General features: G+C 46.6%; 1 protein-coding gene across 1 annotated transcript in view; it reads left to right on the top strand.

The window, feature by feature from the left end:
- The first annotated feature begins 13,102 nt into the window (after positions 1-13,102).
- The window catches only part of GAD1 (glutamate decarboxylase 1), a 32,796-nt gene continuing 21,225 nt past the window's right edge, over positions 13,103-24,673 (top strand). Inside the window, exons 1-5 of the mRNA XM_061342561.1 lie at positions 13,103-13,764; positions 14,943-15,080; positions 16,946-17,008; positions 22,008-22,166; positions 22,843-23,085. Coding sequence (XP_061198545.1) covers positions 15,011-15,080; positions 16,946-17,008; positions 22,008-22,166; positions 22,843-23,085 — 535 coding nt within the window. The 5' untranslated portion in view covers positions 13,103-13,764; positions 14,943-15,010. The remainder of the gene's footprint in view (positions 13,765-14,942; positions 15,081-16,945; positions 17,009-22,007; positions 22,167-22,842; positions 23,086-24,673) is intronic.

Genomic DNA, 24,673 nt, shown 5'->3' with positions numbered 1-24,673 from the left:
ACACCTGATGGCAGCCACACTACAGAATAATTGCCCCAACCAAAGTTTGTATTTTCTGAAGCTGGGGAGTCTGAAATTCTGAGTGCATCAATAGCTTTATGTGGCAGATAAGATTTGGTCAGTGTAAAGAAATTTTACAGAGGAGTTCAGGGATTTTTTCCTTTTTGGCTTTAATGATAAATAGCCACTATGGAGAAGGGTTGGATGCCCAAAGAGGGATGCCTATAATTCAACATGCTGAGAAGCCTCCTAAACCAGTAAATTGGAAATACTTTGGTTTGTTTTTCTCACCTGAAGTGCCATCTTCTGTGAAGGGTTTGTCTCCAAAGTATTCAAAGGAATTTTTGAGAAATTGCTTTTTTTAAGAATTGACAGCAGATGCTCCCTTTCACTGCTGTTTCCAAGAAACAAGGGGCCAAACTTTCTCGAAAACAAACCTCTTGGGAAACTTTAGTGTGTGACTTTCCATTGAGAACAGGGATAGAGAACAGCCAGGTTCAAAGGGAGAAATTTGGCTTAATGCCGTTTACTGAAGACAAAACACTTTATTGTGAAGAAAAAAAAAGCAACGAAAATTTAATTCTTATAAAGAAAATAAATAAGTATGAACTTTTCCTCAAGATTGCAATGAATTTAAACTATCCTAGAAGTTTGAAACAACATACATGAGGAAAAAAGAAATTCTGAACTACATACTTACATTCTTATGATCTGTTTTCAAGTTAGCATTTTTTTCTGACTCGACCAGTGCATTTTTGTATGTGCTGAAAATGAATTGTATGATTGAAAAAAAAAATATTTGTGAACAATATGGGTCTTTTCATCTAAAGATGTCAATTCTGTCCTTAATCTGTATAACTCATTGTTACACTGGAACTGCAACTTACGTTTTCTTAAATATGTTCTGGTCTGCATCAGTTCTTTGACTTTTTCATATAATACAAAATTTTACATTTTCTTTATTTTTTTCCGTTGCTGCTGTATTCTTTTAAGTCTACTCTTACAAAAATTTCTTTGCAACTGAATCTTATGGGACAAAGCTGGTAAAATTAATATCACTAAGCTGAGTCCAGTGATGTAATTGTGTTTGTAGCCTAAAAGTGAGTTTAAAATCTTAAAACTTAATAATTGATGAACATATTCTTTTAGCTTTTTGTCCTGTGTGTCAACAGGAGGATTGTATTTGAAATCAGATGGGCATAAAGACAAGAGGGGTTTGTTTAGACAGCTAGCATTTGGAATTACTAGTGGAAGATACTGTCTCAGTCCCATTGCATTCTTGTAGTAAGAGATTATTATTTTTTTCTTTGGGTATAATATTAATGTCTTTAAAGTTCACAAAATCTTCTTAACTAAAATTTTTAAAGGAATAATTTTTATGTAATCATTAAATAGAAAATACTTGAAACTATATAAGAAAAGACCTTACCAGTGGTCACTATTAATGAATAAATGTTTAGGAGTTAGTCTGGACATATAAAATGCTCTGCAAGGGTTATTGTTGTCATTAATACATTATTTTACCTTTTTAATTCAGATGAAGAAGAATGTAGGAACAATAAGAAAGCATTCAGTAATGAACTTGGTGCTGAAGTTGAGCCAAATACTACTGAAAATCAAAATAATGATGATCACATATCAAATGATGATGAAGAAAGCAGCAATGAACAAAGTGCAAATGAAAAGGGAAAACTTACTGCACCAATAGAATCAGTGGGAGAAGTAAATTTTCCTTTACTAAAATAACAAATCAACAGCATTACTAAGTGTTATGGACTCTGATAAGCTGGGGCACCAATTCTGCAGTGAATGCTTCTTAATTCTTGTCAAGATTTGTCAGCAGTATTAATTACGCTTTCATTCCCAGACCTAGGTTTACATGTGAGTTTGGCTTACAGTGAAAAATACTCGTTGGTGAGAATTTTACTTGTTGTCAGTTATTGCCATAATTTCTCAGCAGCAGCTCCTGATGATAAATATGTTTATATACTTTGCCATGTTTGCCAAGCAGTGCAGCTTTGGAGGACTCGGACACATGGTTGTTTGGGTTAGAATCATTCCTCTCTTGCCTGCCTGCTTGCCATCAGTTAATTGCACAGCTGGCTTTAGAATTACATTCTTGGATCTCTGTTTCTGTTGTTGCCTCTAAGTGACCTCAGCTGATTTCTCCTGGCTCCCTGTTCATTAAATGGTCCTGCATGCACTGTTCTTCAGGATGGGGAAGGGAATTTTCATTTCTACTCATTTAATTGTTTTTTTGTAGAAAATGCAATAGAGAAGAAAGGTTGGTAAAGGGAGGCAGGATGGCAAAACACAAAATACTGGGCACTTTGCTATAACAAGAACAGCGAATTTTGTATGATACTGTGAAAAAATTACAATTGCACAGCCACTATTTGAATCTTGGCTGTTTCATTAGGGCACTTTTCACCTCAAAATTATTCTTCCATGTGAAATTTTTGAATTTGGTTGGTTTGGTTCACTTTATGGTACGTGTGTGCGTGTGGCATGTAGAATAATATTTAAGCATTTTCATGTCTTACTATTTTTGCGTTTCTTTCAGGTTTAACCTGGTGTCTGAATTCTGTTTATTCTTATTCATGATGTAATGGTGATATCAAGTAAGATCTTTATTATTTTATTACTCTTGAAAGTCATTTGTCTCCTTTCCACCTTAATTCTAGAATTAAAATTTTACCTGAAATTATTAATGCCATTTGCTGAGATTTTTTAATTTTTTTTTTTTTTTTAATTGCAGACACTCAAAATTATGATACTATGCAAAGGACAGGTTATAACAGTAAGCTTGATATTCTTCAGATTATGAATATCCATTTCTGGTGTGTGTATATGTAAAGTTTTTGTCGATATAATAGCACTTTTGTGAATGATATGTGGCAGACTTATTTCTGGGGTTTTTTCTGTTTATTTTGTCATCATGTACATGTTCGTAATATGTTGTCAGCTTGCAGTTCTGAGGTAAGAGCCAAAAAATACTGGTTCCACTTCTTGAAGAAAATATTTTGATGGGCAAGTCTAAGAATCTCAACTACAATATTTATTGTAGAGGCATTCTTGCCTTTCACAGATAAACACCGAGAATTATTGTACCAATAGGAACCTGACTTTGTGTTTAAAGAGCCGTCAATTGAGAAAATACTTATATCTGGATTATTAACTTCTTAAATAGGCTGCCTTGGTCTATAAAATATCAGAGTAAACAGTCTCTAGTTGTTAATGTTCAGTTGCAAGTGTTTATTCTGCAGTGTATTAAGGAAGGAAGAAGACAGTCAGAAATCTTCTTACAAATTTAGAAAACAGTCTTCTAAACTCAGAACAAGTAGAGTGGACCAAAGGAGCTTCCATCATTGGTCTCAATATAGTATCAACTACCCTAGTCCAAAGCATCAATAAAGACTTCAAGCTAATCTGGGTCACCCTGCACTTAAGTGGAAGAATAATGCTCAAGAAAACTTTCAGCACTTGGGCAGGGAACTTTCAGCAGAGAATATGCAAATATTAGTAAAGGAAGTTGGTTTTTAAACTACACCAGATAGATGCACAAAAAGATGTCCGATGATGCTCTGGGTTGCTACCTGTGATCATGGCAATAGAACTGTGCCAAAATGTAAGCCATGTTTATCATGAAATGGGTATGAGGCTGAAGGATGCTAACCTCAAGAAGTGCCTATGAATTCTGTGATATGAGAAGGAAAGAATTACAAAGATCAGTTTAATCTATCTTTAGATACTCCCAAGCTTGGTTTAGATGTACCTCATCTCTTACATATTAATTTTAGCTTACATCACTTATTAATAATAAAGACTTCCTAGTCCTGTATCAATTAGGCTGCAAAGATACCTAGGGCAGGAGGTAGAGAAAGGGGGACTCTTCCATTCTCTTGCTGCTGTGTGGCTACAGGAAACAGGAACAACAAAGAAGCTTAACAGTGGCTTAATCCATATGAACATACTCCAATAAATGAGTGATTTTCTGGTGACCAGCTGTGCTAGTTTTAGAGCTATGTTGAGCCAATTCCAAGTGCAAAGTGGTCACAGCACTTTTCAGGATACCGGCTGACTTCACAGTTTTAACTGCAGTTTGCCACACACAGAGCTTTCTTCACTTGCAAGAAAGCATTAATAAGTATTTAATGATTTAATTGAAAATAGGTGAAACTAATTGCCCTACTTTCTTCTTTTTAACTTCTTAATATAAAAGATTGTGCAGCAATGGATGATCTTGTGTATTTTTATAGCAGAAGTACAGAAATTTACCAGTTGAGTTAGTGAAGATGATGAAGAAAAAGTGATGAAGAAACAAGTGAAAGCAGCTAAAGCGACATAAAGAGTAGGAGCTACACAAATAGCAATGGTAAATGAAATGAAGTTCTGATGATTCTGAGAAAAATGGGTTTGGAGATTCTACAGAATTTCAGTTGATGGGTTTGATTCTCCAATGGAAATGTTGAAGTATACTGTCTAACCATAATTTTTCTTACAAATTTCAGTAGTCTTTACTAACATTAATATCAGGTCTTAGAAATTTTGTAGTCTTTGTAGTATTTTCAAATTTATACCTTCAAATGACCTTGTTCTGTAACTTGATGGCACGTGCAATCATGATGTATGCACAAATAATTGATAAAGCATTTTCCCACTGGAGCAGTAGGTCACATGGAAACTGCAATATAGATTGCCAGTTGAGCAAAACATAGTATTTTAGGACCTACATTCCTTTGCACTACCTTAACAGGCAAATGAATCTCCTAGCATGATTATATGAAACTCCCTATTCTGCAAAATGATGATACAGTTTTGGGTGACCAAAATGTTGTCTTAAAGTTAAAACACTGCTTGCTGAAAATTGTTGTGATATTTATAGCCTTGACGGTAATGGAATAGCTGTTAAAAATATTTCAACAGAAAAGCCTCACCTGAAGTCTTTGTAAAAATGTATAACTTCAGTGAAAGTCTCTTGTCTAGATTTGGAGATTAACTGTATAGCGCTTTTGGGTAACTGCAGCTGTAAAATTGATCAGAAAATCTACAAAACTGATAAGATTGTGACTCATACCAATTTAGTATTCATTTATTGTTAACATTTATGAAAGCTATAGACTGAGATGGCATGAACTACAGTAGTGATGGTAGCTGTTACTGTGGTGTGAAACATTCATAAACAACTGGTGATGTTTCAAGTCATACTCCTAGCAAGTCTGGTCTGCGTAAAGAGATTATAGGATTGAAACTGCTGAGTAAAGTTACTGCAGGTATTCAGCTGTTTCTCTGGCCACAGCTAGGCTACAGAAAGAACAAAAATTTAGTTTCTAGAAATGGATAAAAGGTAAGTAATCCAGCTGCTTTCCAGACAGAAGCAGAGCGCCTCCCTTCTCACTTAAATTGAAAGGAATGAAAATGATCAGCCTCTTTGAGGTTTTGATTCCTGAATGGCAAATATTCATTTTAGTGTGCACATTATTCAGCTCCTACTACTTGGGGTTTTTAATTTGGAGATTTTTTTTTTTTTCCTAAGAGACAGTGATTTGTTCCAGACCAAAATTAATTCATATTCATGCTTTTAAAAATGACGGGGAAAAATCATAGACTGGGAGTCATTCTTCCTACTTTATAAATATGCTGATTTTTCTGGACTGGCATTAAAACTTTAAAACTATTCAGATATGCTCTTGAGAGCAGAGTTCCCTTTTAGCAGAGTATCTCAAGAATAGATCGGATATATAAACTCAAGATGGTTTGCATTTTGTGCTAATATCTTCTACCATTTTTAATGCAGACATCTATGTGGGATGTCTGCCACATGTATTACCTCAACTCAGTTGGTATCCACATGGTGAGGACTCAGTGAACCATGTTACAATGCTGAAAGAAATAGATAAGTTAAATGTTTTTCAAAGTTTTTACATAAATTGGCTGGCATGACTGTAAGAAGATAGCATCTAGCTCAAATGAGAGTGCAACTCTCTTGTTTTAAAGTGATGAATAAGAATTTAATTGTACAAAATCTTAAGTTATATGGGGAAGGAGAAATGGACTGAGTGTAATCACATTCAGTAAAGTCAACTAATGAAAACCAAACATAGCTAACAGGCTGTTCTGGGGTACACAGGAGTAAACATACTTTATTAAACACACAAGGACATTAAAGTTTAGTACTGCTGTTCACTATAGAAATTCTAAAGCCTGATATTAATGTTTAAGACTACATAGTAGCAGTTTCATGCTGTAATTTTAAGAGTGTATTTTCTTTTTACCTCAGTGTAAGAAAAAAAGTGTTTACCAATGATGTGTCTAAGTGTTATTGAATAAATGTTTTGCATGTTCTCTTTCATATAAAAAATAAATGCTCAAGGAATAATTATGCTATCTAAGTTTATAAGTCTTGCAAAAATAATTGGTTACTATTCTCATGCCTAGATAGATATGCCTGTATAAGAAAACTGGTGGCTTCTTATTACCTTTAGCCGCTGTGGTATTTCTATTTGTATTATTTTTCTTTCAGTAATTAATGATGACAATCTCTTTGGGTAAATATGAGAGAGAAGGTGATCACGAAATACTTGTGACTCTTAAGAGGGCTTAGCTTTGCAGTGTCTGTTTCTTTGTTTAACCCCAGCAGCTTAAAGGACATGAAACCACAGATTCTGAGGTGATTCAATTTGCTCGAAGAAACCTTCCCGTGTTGCAGAGGTGCCTTTGCAGTTCTCCAGTACTGCATCTTTGGACAAGGTACAATGTCTCTATCTCGGTGGCATCTAAAGTCATTCTTGGAGTCCCTGTCATTACTGGCATATTCTTGTTCTTCATGTTTCTTGTAGAGAATTACTGCAAAGTGAAAGAGAAGGGTAATTGTGTAACATTCTGTTACTGAGGAACTGGACAGAAAAGCATAAGCAAAGACAAATGGGCTAATACGGAGGGTCTCTGAAGGGCTCCAAAGTTCTACTGAAATTAATTCAGAATTAGGGACCTGTAGGGAGGATCAACCTAGTGACAGATAATCATAGATGCTATTTTGAGTAACTAAAACTGAACATGCAGAGCATAGTGAAGGGATTTTTACCTCTTTTGCTGGAAGCACTGAAGGCTTTTGATGATGATTTTCAGGACTTCTCAGGCCTTTCTGGGAAATAAACTTCAACCAACCAACCAACCAAACTAACCAACCAAAACCCCGGATTGTCTTTACCCATGTTTTTAAGGAATTTAAGTATTTAATTAAATACCTTGGATCTAATTTCTTATGTGTAATGACACAAGTTATATTTATAACTGTAAAAAATGAAGCAAATTTTTACTCTGCTGAATGTGTTTGACCTCATTATTAAGCATTATTTCTTGATCTCTTGGTTGAAGTTGGTCAAATAGTGACCACTTTGGCAGTGATCTTTCACTCACCTAGACTAAATGCTGTATGTTTCTTGATGAAGAACCCAATCACTTGCAAACAAATACAGCAACTTTTTATATGTTAAAAAACAGTAACCAGAATGCAGTCACACCAGTCTTGCTTACTGCAGACTGAAGTCTGTTGCAGCACTTTATTATAATAGCTCACATCTAGTACACAGTGGGCACATTAATATCTGAAGGTATTTAGGGCTAATTTGCACCAGTGTACAAGCCACATTCCAGGTCTAACATTTCATATACCAGAGGGTACTTTTACACCCTAGAAGAGATACGTATTGGTCTTTTTGCAGTCTTCACATCCCTAAAGCCTTTGTACAGCATTTTCTTTGAACAAAGAGGCCAGTGGAACCTACTAACTAGTAACTAGTAAACTACTAACTACTAAATACTAACTAGTAGACTACTAACTACTAAATATTAACTAGTAGACTAGCTAACAGATCTCTAACTTCAAGCTTTTCCGTATGGCACGAAAAGCATGAGCCTGGAAATCCTTCAGATTCAGAATTTTTGCTAGCTCACCTTTTCTTCAGTGTAGTTTAGTTTAGACTTCTGTTTAAAGAGATTATTACTTTCTGAAAAGATGTCTGGTAGAAAAACACCAAGGACTGAAGTCCCAGGTTGCTGTTCTCTCATTGCAGCTGGAGAGGAGTGCAAGTAGCCTTGTTACCTGTTCTGTAGAGAGCAGGAATGTCAGAAACCACAGCACTAGCCACTGTACTCTCTTGAATCCCTTCCCAGTCATTTCCTTTAAATCCTTGTAAATATTAAATACCCCTTAAGATTGTGAAGAAAGAGGTTATGCTTGATTCATTGCTCAGAGCAGTGCTGCTCTTTATCTGATGTGCTTAAGCTTTAAAAAACTTAGTTGTAGCTGAACTTGTATTGTTGAAAGATAGCATGGCTTAGCTGTGTCTCGTGTTCTAGTTCTGAGTTGCTAACACTACCCTAGATGACAGTGGCTCTGCTTTTTCCTGTGGTCATCTTCTTCTAGTGCAGCTATCAAAATGCCAGCAAAAGGAATCAAGAGCATTAGATAAATATGGGCTTGGAGAGACTTTTTGAAGGGCCAAGTAGAGGACAGGAATTTATTACAAAAATAGATCTGAATGTGTCTATAATACAACAACTCTAATCTGATTTTCTGCTTGGGAACTGAACTCTTCAGATTAAATCACCTGTCTCTTGATCTGGATTTTCCTTAAAATTGCCCCTCAATGCTCTGGTAATATTCCAGAATGATATTGAAGAGAGAGGTGTGTGTAATACCTGTTGGCTTTGCTTAAAGCTCGTGCCCTGCTCTAGTACCTTAAAATAGGAATCTGTATATTGTGAGAGTGCAAATGAAATCCACTCAGATTAAAGAATATGAACTACTCATTGAAACAGAAGGAAAATTTCTTCCCTGCCCATCTGCTTTATCTGCTGGACAAACTCCATATCTAACTTTTCAGAGTGTGCCAATTGTCCATTTTTGTAGCTGTTCGTACTGTCCTGTTTGTGTTTGTGTGCCTATGTTTGCACCTTGTTATAAAATGTAGGTACTGGTTTTCTGCTTAAACAACTTTAATTTCAATCAGGTGCATTTAACCTTCCTTTTATAAAAAGTTTTGTTTTATTTTATTTCTGTAATGTTGTAGGTAGAAAGAAACCAGAGGGTGAGAGTTTCAAATATGCTGCAGGTGGCCTACTATTTTCACGAGTACTGATAACTATTCAGGGTGAACAGACAAACTCATCAAGGCAAAACATGACTTATCCACCACAGAGAAAAAGGGGAAAAGAAAAAAGAAAACCCCTAGTTAAGTTCACAACTGTAATGATCCTGAAAACTTCTGAGACTTAGGAAAGTTATGAATTGACAAGTGTTTTTTTTTTTAAGTAGCAGAAAAGCCCATGTTTCTTGTTTCCTGAGGATTATTTATGAAATACACTTAATTTTAATAAATTATGTATTAAATAACCCCAGAGTCCAAATTCACTGAGATTGGACAGCCAAGCTGCCTTACCTCCTGAAACAGCATTACTGACATTACTGTGTTCTCGTTGTAAACTGATGCCCTCCTATGGGATAGAAAGATATAATTCAGTGAGACATGTAGCAATTAAGCTACACATCACAAGGGAACAATCCAGGCATTAGCTGTCTTGGCTTTACAGAGTTATTGGGGGAGGCAGACAATAAATTTTACTTAAAACACAGGGTAAATAGTTGCGATTACCTAAAACTGGTAGAGAGCTGACTTACTGGGTGTACTGTCACTTTTGTTCTATTTTCATGTTACCATCACAGTTCCCTAACTTTAGCAATTTTGTCTGATCCATCCTGGGGTTTATTTTGTGATGGTTTGGAAGTAAGGGGGTTCTCTGCTTATTTCCATGTTTGTCTGGGGGTATTGAGAGTTCGGATTTGCTGCTGCTGTTGTTTCAGGATGTGGGTTGTTCTTTGGGGTGTTTTTCAGATGAAGCAGATCAAAACAGACAGCAGCACATGCCAGCATGGATCAGGAAGGGGACATCCTGAAACAAGAAGCCACAAAGTATGTAAAACAATGTGCTTCACATTATACTTCTCTAAATGCCCTTCATCACGATGAGTGTTCTAGCTGGCAGCTCATCTTGAGCTGTCTTTGATGTTCAAGTGATGGACATGATCCTTACATATGGGATAGTTGGGTACATCAGTGACTGACTGATCATAAAACCTAAAGTAAACATATCATTTTCAATACATTTTTATCAAGCACCATAAACCAGCAAAAGTTATCAATAGAATAGGAGTATAAATCTGTAATCACCAGATTTCCATCTGTAGAATTCTCTGGGGAGAGACAAATAAGGAGAGCAATAGTTGTTTTTTTTTTCTTGCCATGTTCACTTGGATGGGTTACATATATACAGTGATTTGTATCTGTTTTTAGCACTGCCAGTGATATCCAGGAAAGTTCTGAAATACTTAGTTTTTAACAGTTTTACAGTTTTTCCTTTGTCAAGAGTTAAGGAAACTTACCGTTTACATTATTCCATTCTGTCAAAGATACAGGTCAATGAGACGATTGTGTACCAGAAATGATGGAAGAAGAAAGAGATACCTGATGCAATGAATACATTTTGTAAGAAAGTACTGTATTACGTATTATTACAACCATGTGATTAAAAAAATGATAATCACATCCTGCAAAGATAAGAATATGAGGCCACAGTTTTAGGAACATCCCAGGTGTTCAGTGTATGTACTCCTGTTTACAGTTCTAAGGAAAGAGTATACATGATCCCAACTAGTTAAAATATAATCCAAACAAAATGGCAATTAAAAGGCAACAGAAAGAGAACACTCATGGAGGGGAAGACCACAGTCGTCATAACCACCAAAAGGCCAGTTTACTGCCCTGCCTGCAGATAAATGCATATATAATACATGTATAGTTCAGAACATGAAGAAACAAGATTGTGTCATAGTGCCTTTCCCTTATTTGGTTTTCTGTGGGCATGGGATTGCATTGTGAACTCCTTACAGTTAGGCAAGGGGTGCCCCTGTCTCTTAAAAGACTGTATGCATCTCCTAACACTGACTCTTCAAACCACAGGCTGCAGTACAACTAATAAATAATTTCCCTCTGCTCAGCAGCCATATTTTAATAAGCCACAGTCATAAGCTGGTCTTTCCTGCTAAAGATGTTCAATGCATCATTTTCATTCCTGTGCCCACCCAGGGTACTCAAGATTCATATTTTAGTATATCAGATTAGTGGATGGAGGTGAATTTTTTGCGTATCTTTTGATACGCCATGGTCTGGCCTTTTTAAAAATGTATTCTAATTGATGCACTGGTTATAAGCTTCAGTGACAGGTGTTGTCTGTCTGAGCCCTGCTGCCTTACTGGTACTGGCTATCAATGGTTTTCTTAGTGTGCTTTCCAATACATGGAAAGGGAAACCAGCAAAGAGGGGCTGAGCAGAGCTGGAGGAAAGGCTTTGAACAATCTCACTGAAACTGGTACTTCTGAGTGGCACTGCCTGGGCCCATACATCTGACAAAGGTGTTTCAAAGCTCTTACTTGTCGTGTGGCAAGTATGGAATGTAGCCTCCAGAGCTGGAGTGGTTTGGGTTTAGGTTGGATTTTTAAGGGGGTCCGTTGCAAATAAGACGTTTCCTTCCGTGGTAATGAGCTTGGGGTCTCCCTGATCAGTAGAGACCCTGATCAGTAGAGACCCCAAGCTGCCGCCGCCGAGAGGGCTCTATGCAGGCCGGCTTTGCTGAGCGTCTGCGCTTGAGAGACAGCACCATCTAGAGGGCACCTGGGTCGGCCGGCGGAGCGGTTCCAGGCTCTTTGGGGCTCGGTTTCGGCGTATTCCTGCCCGCCCGGTAGCAGGGGGGGGATGCACTCACACAGACACACACCACCCCGCCTGGGGCCGGCATGGGCCGCTGCCCTCCCAGCACCCCGCAGGGCCGTGCTGCTGCCCGCGCCCGGGCGGGGCGGGGCTGGCGGGCGCTGTCCTCGGTACTGAACGGAGCGGCGGGGCCCAGGTGAGGAGGAGGGGAGATGCCTCACTACGGCGGGCATCGCCGTGCCAGAGTGACTCTTCGTTCTATCGTGCCGGTGAAAGACCCCTGGTCTTCACTGTCTGGTGTCTTCCCGAGTGGGCCTTAGCTTCTCTGAGAGTGTAAACGCTGATGTTAAATAATGTCTGTTTACTCGAGACACACGCACTTTTGGAAGAGCAGAAGGAAAGGAGTGATCATACAGGCTGTGTGCCTGATGGATGGTTTAGGAGTTCTTTGCATGATCTTTTGTTGACTCCTTGTGCTGCAACCCTGCCACTATTTCCTATGAATGTTTGTTTCCGTTTATAAAGACCATCAGCTACATTTATTATTTTTCATGCTCTAAACTGAGCAAACAGTTTTCTGAATTTGTTGAAACCACCTTTAAAACAATAGCCGGGAATGATGGAAAAAGGGCATGTCAGCTGGTGCTGTGAATACCTTTAGAGCTATGTTTAAATGCTGGCTTTTGTACTGTTGATGTTTTCATTACATGCCCAGTTCCTAGACAGTAGGTGTGCTCTGCAAGGCATTTGTCTTGGCTACTTAGTGCTGTCAGTTGGCTGGTCTCCTTTCCAAAAACGGCTTGTGGGTTTTTGTTCTTCCTTCGGGTCCTTCAAGAAGGACACGTCCCTGCTGCTCGTTGCACTACTCAGCACCCCCCACATGGGATGAAAGTCTCCTGCTCAATCAGGCTTTTTCTCCTCCTCCCATCTCACTGCAGATTCCTCCCAGCCCCTTGGATGCCATCTTTGTGAGAAGGTTTGGTCTAGGCATCTGCGTAGCTACCACAGCATGCTGAAATGTTGCACTGTTGCCACTTCACAGTGTTGGCAAAGCATGTTGGGCAGTAGGATGGAGAAACACAGATCTGAGGTGTCGGGGGTACAAAACAAAATGTTGTCTTAATGTTTCTCGGTTTCTCGTAGCAAGAGGGTGTCTGGTATAAAATCGTAAACTAAGGGCCGCACCGAGGGCAGGCCTCGGAAACCCAGGTGTTCCCTGCTCCCGTGCCCGGGCCTATGCCACCCTCTGGCGGACACGGGAGCGAGGGCGCTGCTGTCAGCCGGCGGGGACGGGGACCGGCGGGGGTGAGCTGTCCGAGAGAACCGGCGGGGTGGCCGGCAGGGCACACAGAGCCCTCGGTACCGGGGAGGGGGAGTTGCTAAGCTGCCGTTGCCACGGGCCCCTCCTGGCTCATCTGTGGCCCGCACCGTGCTGAGGGGAGCCTCGCGGAGCCGCAAGGACGGTCGGGGAGGTGGTTCGGCCCCTCTGCTGGTTCGCTGAGGTGCGCGGTGCTCTGCCGCCTGTTAATAGCCGGTGACCCCGGGTCACGCGAGTGCTAGCGAGGAAGAGCCCCCAGCGCCGACCGCACAAGGGACTCGGCGGGGGACTTGCCAGCAGAAGCCCCTGCCCGGGGTGCCCGGGTGGCCTCCCCGCCTCCGCTGGGCAGCTCCACCGTCGCGGAGCGAAGCAGACCGGGTGCGGTGGGTCGCCCCTCCCCGCCCCAGCCGGTCCCCAGCCCTGGTGCGGAGCGGGGCGGAGGGGGTGGCGGCAACCCTGTGACTCATGCCTGCGTCGCAGCAGATCAACCGGCGATTCACGCTTTTAAAGCAAATCCGAGCACTTCTGGAAAAAAAGGTCATCTCGCATTAAATTCCGCGGCACGATTGGTATTCCGACGTCGTGTCTGGCTGAGTTTATAAGCAGCGGGTCGCTCTCAGGCTGGAGTCGTCCTGCCTGCTTGGGCTCCCACAGTACCAGTGTCAGCTCGCGCCCTCGGTAAGTCTCCTCTAAAGAGCATCCTATTTTTTTAAACCTTTGGGAACCTCTTTGAGAATCTGGAGCTTTTATTTTATTTTTATTTTTTTCCTAAAATCGGATTTGGTTGCTGTCGTACCTATAGAGGGATAACGGTTATTTTAAGACAGCCAGAGCCTTAGACGTTGTGTTAACCTGTTACTTCACTTCCAGGCATTGTCTAGAGAATGTCTTCTGCTTTGTGTTTTTCTTCCTATTACAAAAGTGAAATACCTGTTTTCCATTGAAATCATTGATCCGTTGCGTTTACACGCGGGCTTAAATCCGCCCAGCAGTGGAAATGAATCCCTAGCTACCGACTTGGAAAAAGCCGCTAACAAAGGAAGCGTTTGTTCGTTACCGCAACCTTCATTTTCTGTACAAGGGGAATAAACCAAATCTCAGGTAGCCGCGAGGACAAAGAGGCGAGAGGGGCGCTGACCCGGCAAATTTCGATCAGTGACCCTGTATCGGTTATTGGAATGCGGTGTCGGCCAGGGAAGATCTGAACATCTGGCTAGGAGCGAGGGCTGGTCCGGCACCCTCCTTCCCCAGACAGACATACCTCCTCCTGCCATTTATGCCGCTGAAGCAGCGCGGACGAGCGCTGGTTAGTCCCGAAGCGTGGGCTTGTCCCCGTTTGCTGAAACATGCGTGTGCAAATACACATTTGTGTGATGCCTGCTGTTGGACCTGGGCAAAACACACATTTGTGGTGGCGGAGGTTTATCTGACAGTCTTCCCTGAACGTTTAGCCCGGCGTGTGTCTGGGGCTCGGATGGTAACGCACAGAAACGGGCTCCGTTTGGGATTGTAGGTCGTTTGGGCAGGTGATTTCAAAGCCCGCTTTGCACGTTGGTCTCCATCTGAGTCAGATAATTGCTTTGCTCGGCGGCCAGCGATATAATTGCGATAGACTTCATGCTCTGCTAAATCCGTCATTCAGGCGCGGGGTGTGTGGGGGGAGCGCCTCGGCATCCAGAGGAGAGACGGGTTGGCTCTTGAGGCTGTCGAGGCATTTCTCATTCCCGTCCCACCGCCGCCCGGGACCTGCGCGGCTGAGGTTGGGTTGCAGACCGCCGCCCTCCTGCCCCCGGACGGGACTCCGGTGTGGTTCTCCGGGAGATCAGCCTACTAAACCCTCCTTTTCTTCCTTCCAGCAAATTCCACCTCTCGAAGGAATATCCGAGGAAACCCGGGCTCCGGGGACTAGGACTTTACTGAAGGGATGGCTTCCTCCGCTCCCTCGTCTTCCAACGACGCTCCGGACCCCGCCCCGACTAACTTACGACCCACAAGTAGGTTTTAATATTTTCCTCGTTTAAAGTGTTTTGGAGATTTCCTCCACCTGGGCTGGGAAAGACCAATTTTGAAACAAAACGATAAATCCGCGAAGCCCCGTTCTGCGCCCTTCAGCAAGGTGCGGAAAGTGTTCTACACAAAGAAACCATCTTCCTGGTGGGAGCGGGAGAGGTTGGTCTGTGGCGGATAACACGCTGGAAGGAAAAGCTCACCTCAACGGTCAGCTCTGCCTTTATCTTACAGACACATTTGAGGGATCTAAACGATAAAATGAACCCCCCAGGTGGCAAAAAAATCAGGATGTTGTGAGGGAGGTTGTGGAGAAAAGAATGAGTTAAAGGGCGAAGTGGCTTAAAGCGGCTGTTCTCCCCCTTATATTTTATAAATGCTAATGCTGCCGCTTCCTTTCAGCCTACGCTGAAGCCTGTAATCAAGCGAAATTTGGATGCTAATTGTAGCTTTTCAAAGCCTTTTGTTCCTAATTGCTCTGAATTCGCCTTGAGTTATTGAGGTGTGAGTGGGAAGCAGAGACTGCTGCAGGTGGATAGAGAATCGGTTTATAGACCCGCCAGGCAATTGAGACCGTCGCCTACTGAAAATAAATAAAAAAGAAGCTCGGCGCTATAAAGCCTTAGAGACAAAGAGCGGGCAGCAGTAAGAAATGAGAGGTTGTCAGGCACAGCAAAGCGGGGAATCGCTTTTACCCTGAAAGGGCTATGAGGCATGAGCATAGGGGTCGTTGTTGTCACTATTCTGCAGCTGGAAGGGGCGAAGGAGGGGGCGAACGGCAGCACCGGTCTTGTTCCGGGCGGGGTGTCGGGCACCGCTGCCGCCGGCTTGAGGTGTCGCACGCAGAAATCGAATTAAGTGCAACGCGTCTAAACAGGAGATCGCAGCTGGGAGCAGCACCCCGCCCTGCCCTGCCCGCCCGGGCTCCCCGCCTCTCGGAGGGCAGCGCCCAGCCGAGAGGGCTCATCCGCTGGGCCCACCCGCTCCTCCCCCCCGCCGGGGACTTGGCCGCCTCCCGCCCCGGCTGTCCGGCCCCTGCCCAGCCCCTCTGTGTCTTCCCCTTTCACGCCCTGACGCTCCCTCGACTCCGCGGCCCCGTCAGCTACACACACACACACGCCCCGGCGCCCTCTCGGCTCCCCTGCGGCCACTGCCGACCCGGCGGCTGCGTCGGGGCCGCTGGCGAGGGCCCAATGAGGTTCGGATGTTGCTTGTGCCGTGACCGACGCCCCCTCCATCTCATCCCCGACCTTCGCCCCCCAGCTCTCCCGGGCTGGGCTGGGACCGACCGGGACGTGGAGGGGCACGGCTTCCGAGGCTGGCAGGAGCCTGACCCGCAACCCCGGCGCTGCCCCCTCCCAGGAGCCTCTCGGCGGCTTTTGCTCGGCCATGCAGGGCAGACAGGGCTGCTGTCCCCGGGGCAGCCACACCGACGCCCGGGCGGGATCGCGGAGCATTGAGCGCTCTGGAGGAGGGACCCGGTCGGGAGCGTCCCTAGAGCGGCCGTCGACTGCTCGTCAGTCCGTCCGAAGTTTAGTCATGCAAGTCCGATCATCTAGTCAAATACTATTTTTCACCCAATTAATTCCTGAACTCTTTAGTGACCCCATTTCACGCCACTTTATTTTAAGCTGCCACTTCCCTGGAGCCCCGCCAGTAAATTATTAGATGCTCAGGTCCCGGGTGCCTCTCCCTCTCATCTCGGCGGGCCAGCCTGTCACCTCGCTGTCAGCTGGGCCTCAGCTGCCCCTCGGCCGGCACGCTCCGGCGCCGCCAAGCTCGGAAGCAGCCGTTCCTCCCAGCGGGGGGGGGCCGGGCCGCCCCAGCGGAACGATTCTGTCTTCTCTTCCAGCTTACGACTCATGGTGCGGTGTGGCTCATGGGTGCACCAGGAAGATCGGGCTGAAGATATGCGGTAAGTCCACCCGTGCCTCGCCGTACGGAACCCTCCCCTCCATGCTTCGCTCCGGGGCCCTCGGTCCTTCCTCCGCGGGTCGGGGCAGCACCGGTGACCGGGCTCGAGCGCCCCCTGCCGGCTGCACGGAGGCCCGGGCCCCGCCGCTGGCACCGGCCGCCGTTCCCCACTTTGGATTTGCCTTGGCCGGGGCCTTCCTCGTCCGCCTCGGGAGGTTTGGCTGCGGGCCCCGCCGGCCCTCCTGTGATTAACTGAGGGGGGTGTGGGGTGTGTGTGTGCAGGAGCCAACCCGGTGGGGGGGGGAGAGCAGGGCCCGTCGGGGAGGCTGGCGGCAAGGAGCGAACCGGCGGTTTGGCCGCCTCTCGCTGTCTGAAATTTTTCAGCCTTATCTGACTGGAAAATACGGATCTCCTGGGGGGAAAAGATTAACGAGAGCCTTATTAAAGAGCAATTCGTCAGCTTGCTGTGCTGGTAAGATAGCGCTGGCAGCCAGTCAGCGCCCAGACACTGAAATGCAGGAAGGAAAACAAATGCACAATCAGATCGCAACGTTATAGCAAGAGATTCATTTGCAGATAACAAGCTGTCTTCCTCCAGATTTCTCAGTAGCGCCTTCACTTTCGGAGACAGTCAAATCTTCAGTTTGCGACGGGCAGAATTGTTCAGCGTAGCCCTTGCCCCTTATGAATAGCAATTATTTCCCATTTTCTTCAGCTACCTCTTTTGGGGGGGGGGTGGGAAATTAGTCCGTGGGAGAAACGGGCCTTTTTTCAAAGCAAAGATATATTTAAACCTCTTGCCCTACTTGCCTGAGTCGAAGCTCATTCGCTAAACATTTTGTTACCTGAAAGTTTGGACTGGAAAAGAACCAGGCTGGGAATGTTTAGCCCTGTGTCTATTAGGGATTTCATTGGTACCCGCAGGCGACATTAACGAGTAGTGGCTTAGTTCTATAAATAGCTCCTGATCTGGGTTTAATGGACCGTTTCACTACCAGCCTAGTCAGTGGCTGTAGCGATGGGCTTTTTCATCATCGTTTTAATTTAGCCCGGCAAGCAGAACTGATAAAGTAACGCACCGTTAGGCTTGTTCCGTGTTGCTAGACTACGAGGGTTACGGAGGGACAGAGCGGTTTCGCCCGGTGGACTCAAATACACTGCAAATGAAATATCCCACCATTTTGGATCTGAGACAGACGAGAGAGTGTGGCAGAAGCCGTGTGATGGAGTTCAAAACAAGCAGGGCTGCTGTGGGTTTGGCTCTGGTTTCCCTTGCTGGCTGTTGGGTTTTTTTCCCCCGCTGTTTTGCGCGAAGAGTACACCCTGATTAGTGATTGTGTATTGAGAATAATCACATTCGGTCGCGACCACTGGATTCGCTCGTCTGAGCCCTCCCACTTGAATCTATAACACCTTCACAAAGACACAGAGGGAATCTTGCCTTTGGTAAATAGATCAAGTATTAAGGTTGCCAGGAATCCTAATTAAACATGCTAAACCAGTTGACGTTTGACTATTACAGATGATATCCCCTCGTCCTTACCTTTCACAAGGCATCGTTCAGAACCTTAAATATGGCGCAGCCACAAAGCTCTAGTAAATCAGGCGCCTCGGAATTGTTCTTGCTGTGTGTATCACACATAAATCGATTCATTTTGAACTCAAACTTTAAATAAGGGTTGAGCTCAGCGACATGGCAGGTCTTGAACAATGAGTCCGTTCTTCCGTCTGTGTTGTATATTAGGGGGTTGACGTTTTCGGTAATTACGTATCCAAGATGTACGTTAATTCTTCTCGAACAACTGACCGATTTAAGGATTAGCTTTTTTACTTTCTGGTTGAAGGCCACCGTCTAGAAAGAACCCAGCCGCTGTCACACCCCCACGCTCTTCGTCTCTGTACATATCCGCTTAAAAGAAAAGGGAACATACTTTAAAGTGGTTTAATGAACTGTCACGGCGGACGAAGTACGGGCAGGTTTCCCTCTGTGCCTGGAGTTGCTCGCTACACTTTGCACTCCCACCACAACAACTATTGCTGCTCTTTGGACCAATCCTGCTGGCATGTGCTCGGCGCCAGTGGAAATACTGGAAGTAGTAAAATTGCTCAGGTGCGTTTTCAGCCTCTCGGTCCGGCCAGCTGATTGTTCCCGGCCCAGCGAGCAACGCAGGAAGAAAGGATTTCAAAAGCAGCCATGTAGGTTAGAAACTCGGCTCCTCTGCGGAGTCAGTCGGATTTACGACGCTGAGGGCACCGGGATCTCCTGCAGCTGCCACGGACGTGCACCGGGGCCCGGCGGGCCCATTCCTGCCGCGGAAGCTGGCTCGGTGCCCCCGCAGGGTTGCGAGGCCGAGCTGAAGTCACGCCGGATTTGTGGTCACGCTGAAGACCGAGAAACCTCCTCACCAGCCTGCTTCAGTCGGCTTTTAAAAACTCGGCCTCTTGAAGCGCATCGCTAAGAATTCCTCTCTTTGGAGCACCTGCGGGAGATGCCGGCTTCCGGGAAGGGCTGCGCTCCCCGTTGCTACAGGACAAGCAGCGCGGTTGCTGTTTCAGGAGCTGCTGCTTGGTAGATCTCTCTTACACTACCCTTTTCACCTGGGATACGGATGAAGGCGATTGCCGCGGCAGTCGGGGATCCCATCCCAAGAGGGCGTACTGCAGCGCTGCCCCGCAGCCTGGCGCGGCTTTGCCCTGAGGAGCGGCCTCTATCTCCGGAGAAGAGCTGGGAAGAGGAAGGTCCTCTCCGGGCTCCGCATGTACTGGATCCTCCAGGTCCCTGAGGTACTGATGCCGCCGAGGGACCTGGGCGAGCACATGTTATCCATGCCCGAGCAAGCCGGTGCCGGACGGGAGCTAGTTCCTCCTTCAGGGCTCTGGAGACGCCCAACTCGCGGACGCGCACATCCGCGGTCTGGTGGGTCCCGTGCGAAGCCGCTCCGAGCCCCAGCTGATCCCGCCGGCTTCTGCACATAATAGTGGGGCCGGGAGACCCCGCGGGAAGAACAGCCGCTGTCTTTTGGGCGAGGGATGAGCTCAGTGGCCCCAGCGTGCTGCCACAGACGCCTCCTTGGTGTGGCTCTGGTTAGGCCAGACCCTTCAGCGAAGCCCCGGCCTTTCCGAGGCCGAACCGGAGGCAGCTGCAGCCGTTCTCTGTTACCAAAGAGCTGCACGCTCCTGTCCCACCGGAGCCTCCGAAGGATGCGTGTCTGCACGCCGAGAAGGGCAGCGGTTGTGCGGCGGGGAGCGCTCCTGTGCTTGTGGTGGTCTCTTCTCCCATAACTCTTCACGCTGAGCATCGCCCGCGAGAGCCTAAAAGAAAGACAAATGGAAAAAGAAAGCCAATTGAATCCACAGGAGCTGGGCAAGAGGATCCTACCGGAATTCAGTCTAGACTGAACCTGCTTCCCTAGCAGCCGGTCCTCCTAGCTGTTGCAGGAGCCAGTGATCACTGCAAGGGCCGTTAAAGCAGTAACAACAAAAGTAAAACAGAATAAACGTAATCGATCCTAGACACCTGCTCTTAACTTATGCAAGAAGAGAGTTCTTTTTATTGTAAGTCGTATTCCTAAAAGCATCGTAAAAAGAAACTAATCAGTGGAAGATCGATACTTAAAAGCAAAACGTGGAACGTTCATTGAAAGACTGGGCTTGACAAACCTGCCTGTGAATTGGCCTCCTGGAGGCGCATTTGGACTCCCTTTTGAGTAGGGACATGGGCCCAGCAGCTCAGTGTCCGGCTGCTGGGGCCCGCAGCCCCGGGTCGCTGTCGGGGTTCCGGGAGGTTGGGGCGTTTGGTCAGGAAGCAGAGCTTGCTGAAGAGAAGCAGCATCGCGGGACGAGGGTGAATGGAGTTACGGCGTTGGTTTCCTTCCTCGTGAAGTCCTCTCTGGCAAAAGTCCCCTGAAGAGAAGCAGCATCGCGGGACGAGGGTGAATGGAGTTACGGCGTTGGTTTCCTTCCTCGTGAAGCCCTCTCTGGCAAAAGTCCCCAGCGGCGACGAGCGTTGCCTCCAGTTGTTGCTTGTTTTAAATGGAAAAAAAAAAAAGAAAGAAGAAAAGAGGCTGGCGCTGCCGTTCTGTCTTCTCCACACGTTCAGGCACGCTCCCTGAAGCCCGGGAGGTTAAAATCCGATGCCTTTGTCCATAAAGAAAAGCCTGACACTGTGCATGCTTTAATGGGCATGGGTTTAATGGGTCAGATGCTGAAAACGAAATGTTCTCCCTGCCTTGTTAAAGTGGTCTGGTCTCGTTACCCGCCACAAGCCCTGCGTGGCGCCCACCGCCCTATTTTGGGGGGTGAAGGGGTTTATTTTTGCCGCTGCACATACAGCAGCAGTTGTGATCGCCTCCTGGGCGCCAGGGTTGCGTCTCCGGTGAGAGTGGAGCTCCTGGCACCTCGGGCGTGATCGGTCTTTATATCACAGCATCTTTCCAGGTGGAAAATCCGTGTCTCCTGGGCGCGTGCAGGTAGGAACGGATAGCGGGAAAGTGGTGGTGGGTGCCACCGGCGTCCTCAGAGCTCTGGCGCTCTCAGGACGGCTGCTCCGGAATGGCTGTCCCTTCTCCTGCCTTTTGTGCGTGAGAGCACCATGATGAGAACTGAAAGTGGCCCCGATTTTAATCATACATCATTGCCCCTGTCTGTTAGGTCCATAAACTTCGCCTGCAGGCTGAAATAGCATTGACTCATCCTGAACTCTCTTCCAGTGGCTGGTTACTGAAGTGGAATCTGTCTGATCGACTTAATAAGAATTTACCACTGCACTAAATGACGAAAATTTGCTTTTTTGCATGGCTGCGTTTTTGCAGTTGATGGCATTTTGAGCTCTCCCTCCTTGAGGCAAATAATCCCCATAAATACTCTTATTCCTGACCTTGTTAGTCAGATTCAGAGCCAACACCGCTTAGAAACGTTGTCCAGCGAGCTGCTTTGGTTATTTCTAAACATGTTGGGAAGTGAGAAAACTCTGACCTGTGCACCTTGCAATAACAATGTAGGGTTCCTGCAAAGGACCAACAGCCTGGAAGACAAGAGCCGGATCGTCAGCTCCCTGAAGGAAAGGCAGTCCTCCAAGAGCCTTCTGGCATGCGAGAACAGCGAGAAGGAATCCAGGTTCCGGCGCACCGAGACAGACTTCTCCAATTTGTATGCCAGAGGTAAACACTCCTCACAGTTTGTGCTTGCTCCAGCTCGGGCACGTCCTTTAGGAGTCTGCCCTCACCTCCCTTGGAAGCGCAGTCAGTGTTAGCCTGGCTGTTTTTTAATGAGGCTCTGGGTGCGTGTTTGCTGACAGCCGCCCTCCCTGGCTGTGTCTACGTTTCTTGAAATGCAGTTTTGCGTTCTTTGGGCTGATCCCCCGCAGCTCAGCTCCAGCTGTTCCTCCGGGGTCATTCCAGATCTAGCCTCCGGGAGGAGAGTCATTTAATATTGTGATTCCTCCTCAGTAAAATAGCAGCGAAGCCGACGGTGATTGCTGGAACTGGACCAGGAGGGTGGGGAGGTGAAACGGATCCCTTCGCGGGCGGCGGGGGGAAGCAGTGCAGGAGAAGGGCAGTTGGGGTTTGGGGTGCTTTTGCCCCCCGCACAGCGGTAGCGTTGCAAGGCATACTCTTGCCCGGGTGCTTCGGCGGTGCACCCGCTGTTCCCATAGGCGACCTGGGCTCACCCTTTCCCACCGCGGACAGGGGCCAGCACCCCGGAACAGCGGCGTGCTACAGCCTGCGCCGGGGCAGCGGCTGCCATCCAGGTCCTGGAAATCCGGCAGGCGGCCGAGGCAGTTTCATCTCCAGCCTCGCTCCCAAAGCAAGCGCTGACAGCTGGTTTATCCCGTAGATTTGCTGCCCTCCAAGAATGGCGAGGAACAGACCATGCAGTTCCTGCTGGAGGTTGTGGACATCCTCCTCAACTACGTGAGGAAGACGTTTGATAGATCCACCAAAGTGCTGGACTTCCACCACCCGCACCAGCTCCTGGAGGGCATGGAGGGCTTCAACTTAGAGCTGTCGGACAACCCGGAGTCCCTGGAGCAGATCCTGGTGGACTGCCGGGACACGCTGAAATACGGAGTGAGAACAGGTAGGTTCTCTCGCACTACTCTGGAGAGTCTCTCCAGGGGCTTTTCTTTGGCCCACAGTGAAGGGAGCCCGCATTCTCTCCACGCCTTCGACTCTGCCTCCTTGGAGGCTCAGGTCCAGGGCTGTCTGCAGGCGCTTGAAAAGGTCTCTGCTCAGAAACTGAAGTTATTGATGCTCCATCCATCCCCGGCGGCCAGGGCTCAGTGCTGTTTGCAGAGCACAGAAACAAGTTTTTAACACGTAATCTCTTTCACTTGATGAAATGCGAGCTGTCTGTATCTCCGGGGAGCAATATCATTAGGTAAATGAGGGCATAAATGACACTGAATTTGCAGTTTTTCTTCTTTATGTTCACCAGACGTTTAATGAAAAATAGACTGGAATGTTAGGAATCATCAGTAAAGGAACCCTGTGGATTTCAGCCCATTAGCCAGGAGCCCCCATGTCCAGGTATTTCTGAATCAAGTAGAAATGTCCCTTTATAATCAATTCTTTCTCTGGGTAGGCCAGGCTCTAGAGCAAAGTCTGTGCTCTTTCAGGTTCTTGGGCCTAAAATGTTTAATCATATATCAGCAGAAAGCTCGGCTGGCAAAAAGCCCTAACCAAGCATGTCGGGAATTGGAGCGGCAACGGAGTGGAGGCTGTGTCCGCCCTCCTCAGTCCTGCTCCAGCGTCTGAGGGCTGCTGAGCTCTGCCCAGCGAGCTGCCCTCTTCGGCACTGCTCGGCTCAGCAGGTGCTGCTTGGGAGGTGCTTGGTAGGCTTTTGTCTGTCCGCCTCTGGCCAGGTAGCTGTGGCTTATCCCGACATCTCTTCCCTGGAACTTTCTCGGGGCTGGCCGGACCCATCCCCCGGAGCTGAGGTACAGGTATCCGGTCTCTCACAAGCTCTGTTCAAAGCAGCACCTGGTGCAGCTTTAAAGGTGAGCTGCCCGGGCCGTGTGATGGCCCAGGACACACGCCCTGGCTTCCCGGACTCACATTCTCTCTCTGGGGTAAGCTCCCTCTGAAGCCAGTGGACCTGAGTCTGCAGCCCAGCCTCAAGAGACCGCAGGCTCGTTGACAGCTTTGGGGGGTGTCAGCGAAATGTCTCTTAAAATAACTTCCCAAACTGCGTGTCATAGCGAGGGAAGGAATTGGTATATGTGGGACCAGCCCTGAACCGCTTGAGTCCCGGGATAAGAGCAGCCCGTCCCCTTCCCCCCCGTCCGCCCCGTGTCCCACAGTTTCCTTGGCAACATCCCCTTCGGGGTGTGCCGGGACGTGGCAGCGCCGGCAGGCTCACGCTTCCAAAGGTCCCCTCTGACATCGCTGGGAGCAGAATTGCATTTATTTCTTTATGTCAAATGATGCTGATGTTCCCCGTGATAAGCCAGATGCGACGTGACAGGGTCCCTCCGGGCGTCGAGCGCTGACCCCGCGCTCGGACTGGGCTGTCCCCAGCGTGTCATCTGCATGTCCTTTCCCAAGAGAGGTGAGGCAAGGGCTAAATCACGACAGCTTCCTCCTCCCCCAAAGGCTCAGCAAGGAACCCGCTCCTCCGCACCCCTCCCGTACCAGGCAGCCTCTTGTACCAGCTCTGAGCCTTGCTA

Source organism: Neopsephotus bourkii, unplaced genomic scaffold (genome assembly GCF_033783945.1).
Source record: "Neopsephotus bourkii isolate Nb327-2 ecotype Australia unplaced genomic scaffold, CSIRO-AGI_Nbou_v1 NB_196, whole genome shotgun sequence".
NCBI classification, from domain to species: Eukaryota; Metazoa; Chordata; class Aves; order Psittaciformes; family Psittacidae; genus Neopsephotus; species Neopsephotus bourkii.
The sequence above is the reverse complement of the archived record's forward strand: the minus strand, read 5'-3'. Positions and strand labels throughout refer to the sequence as shown.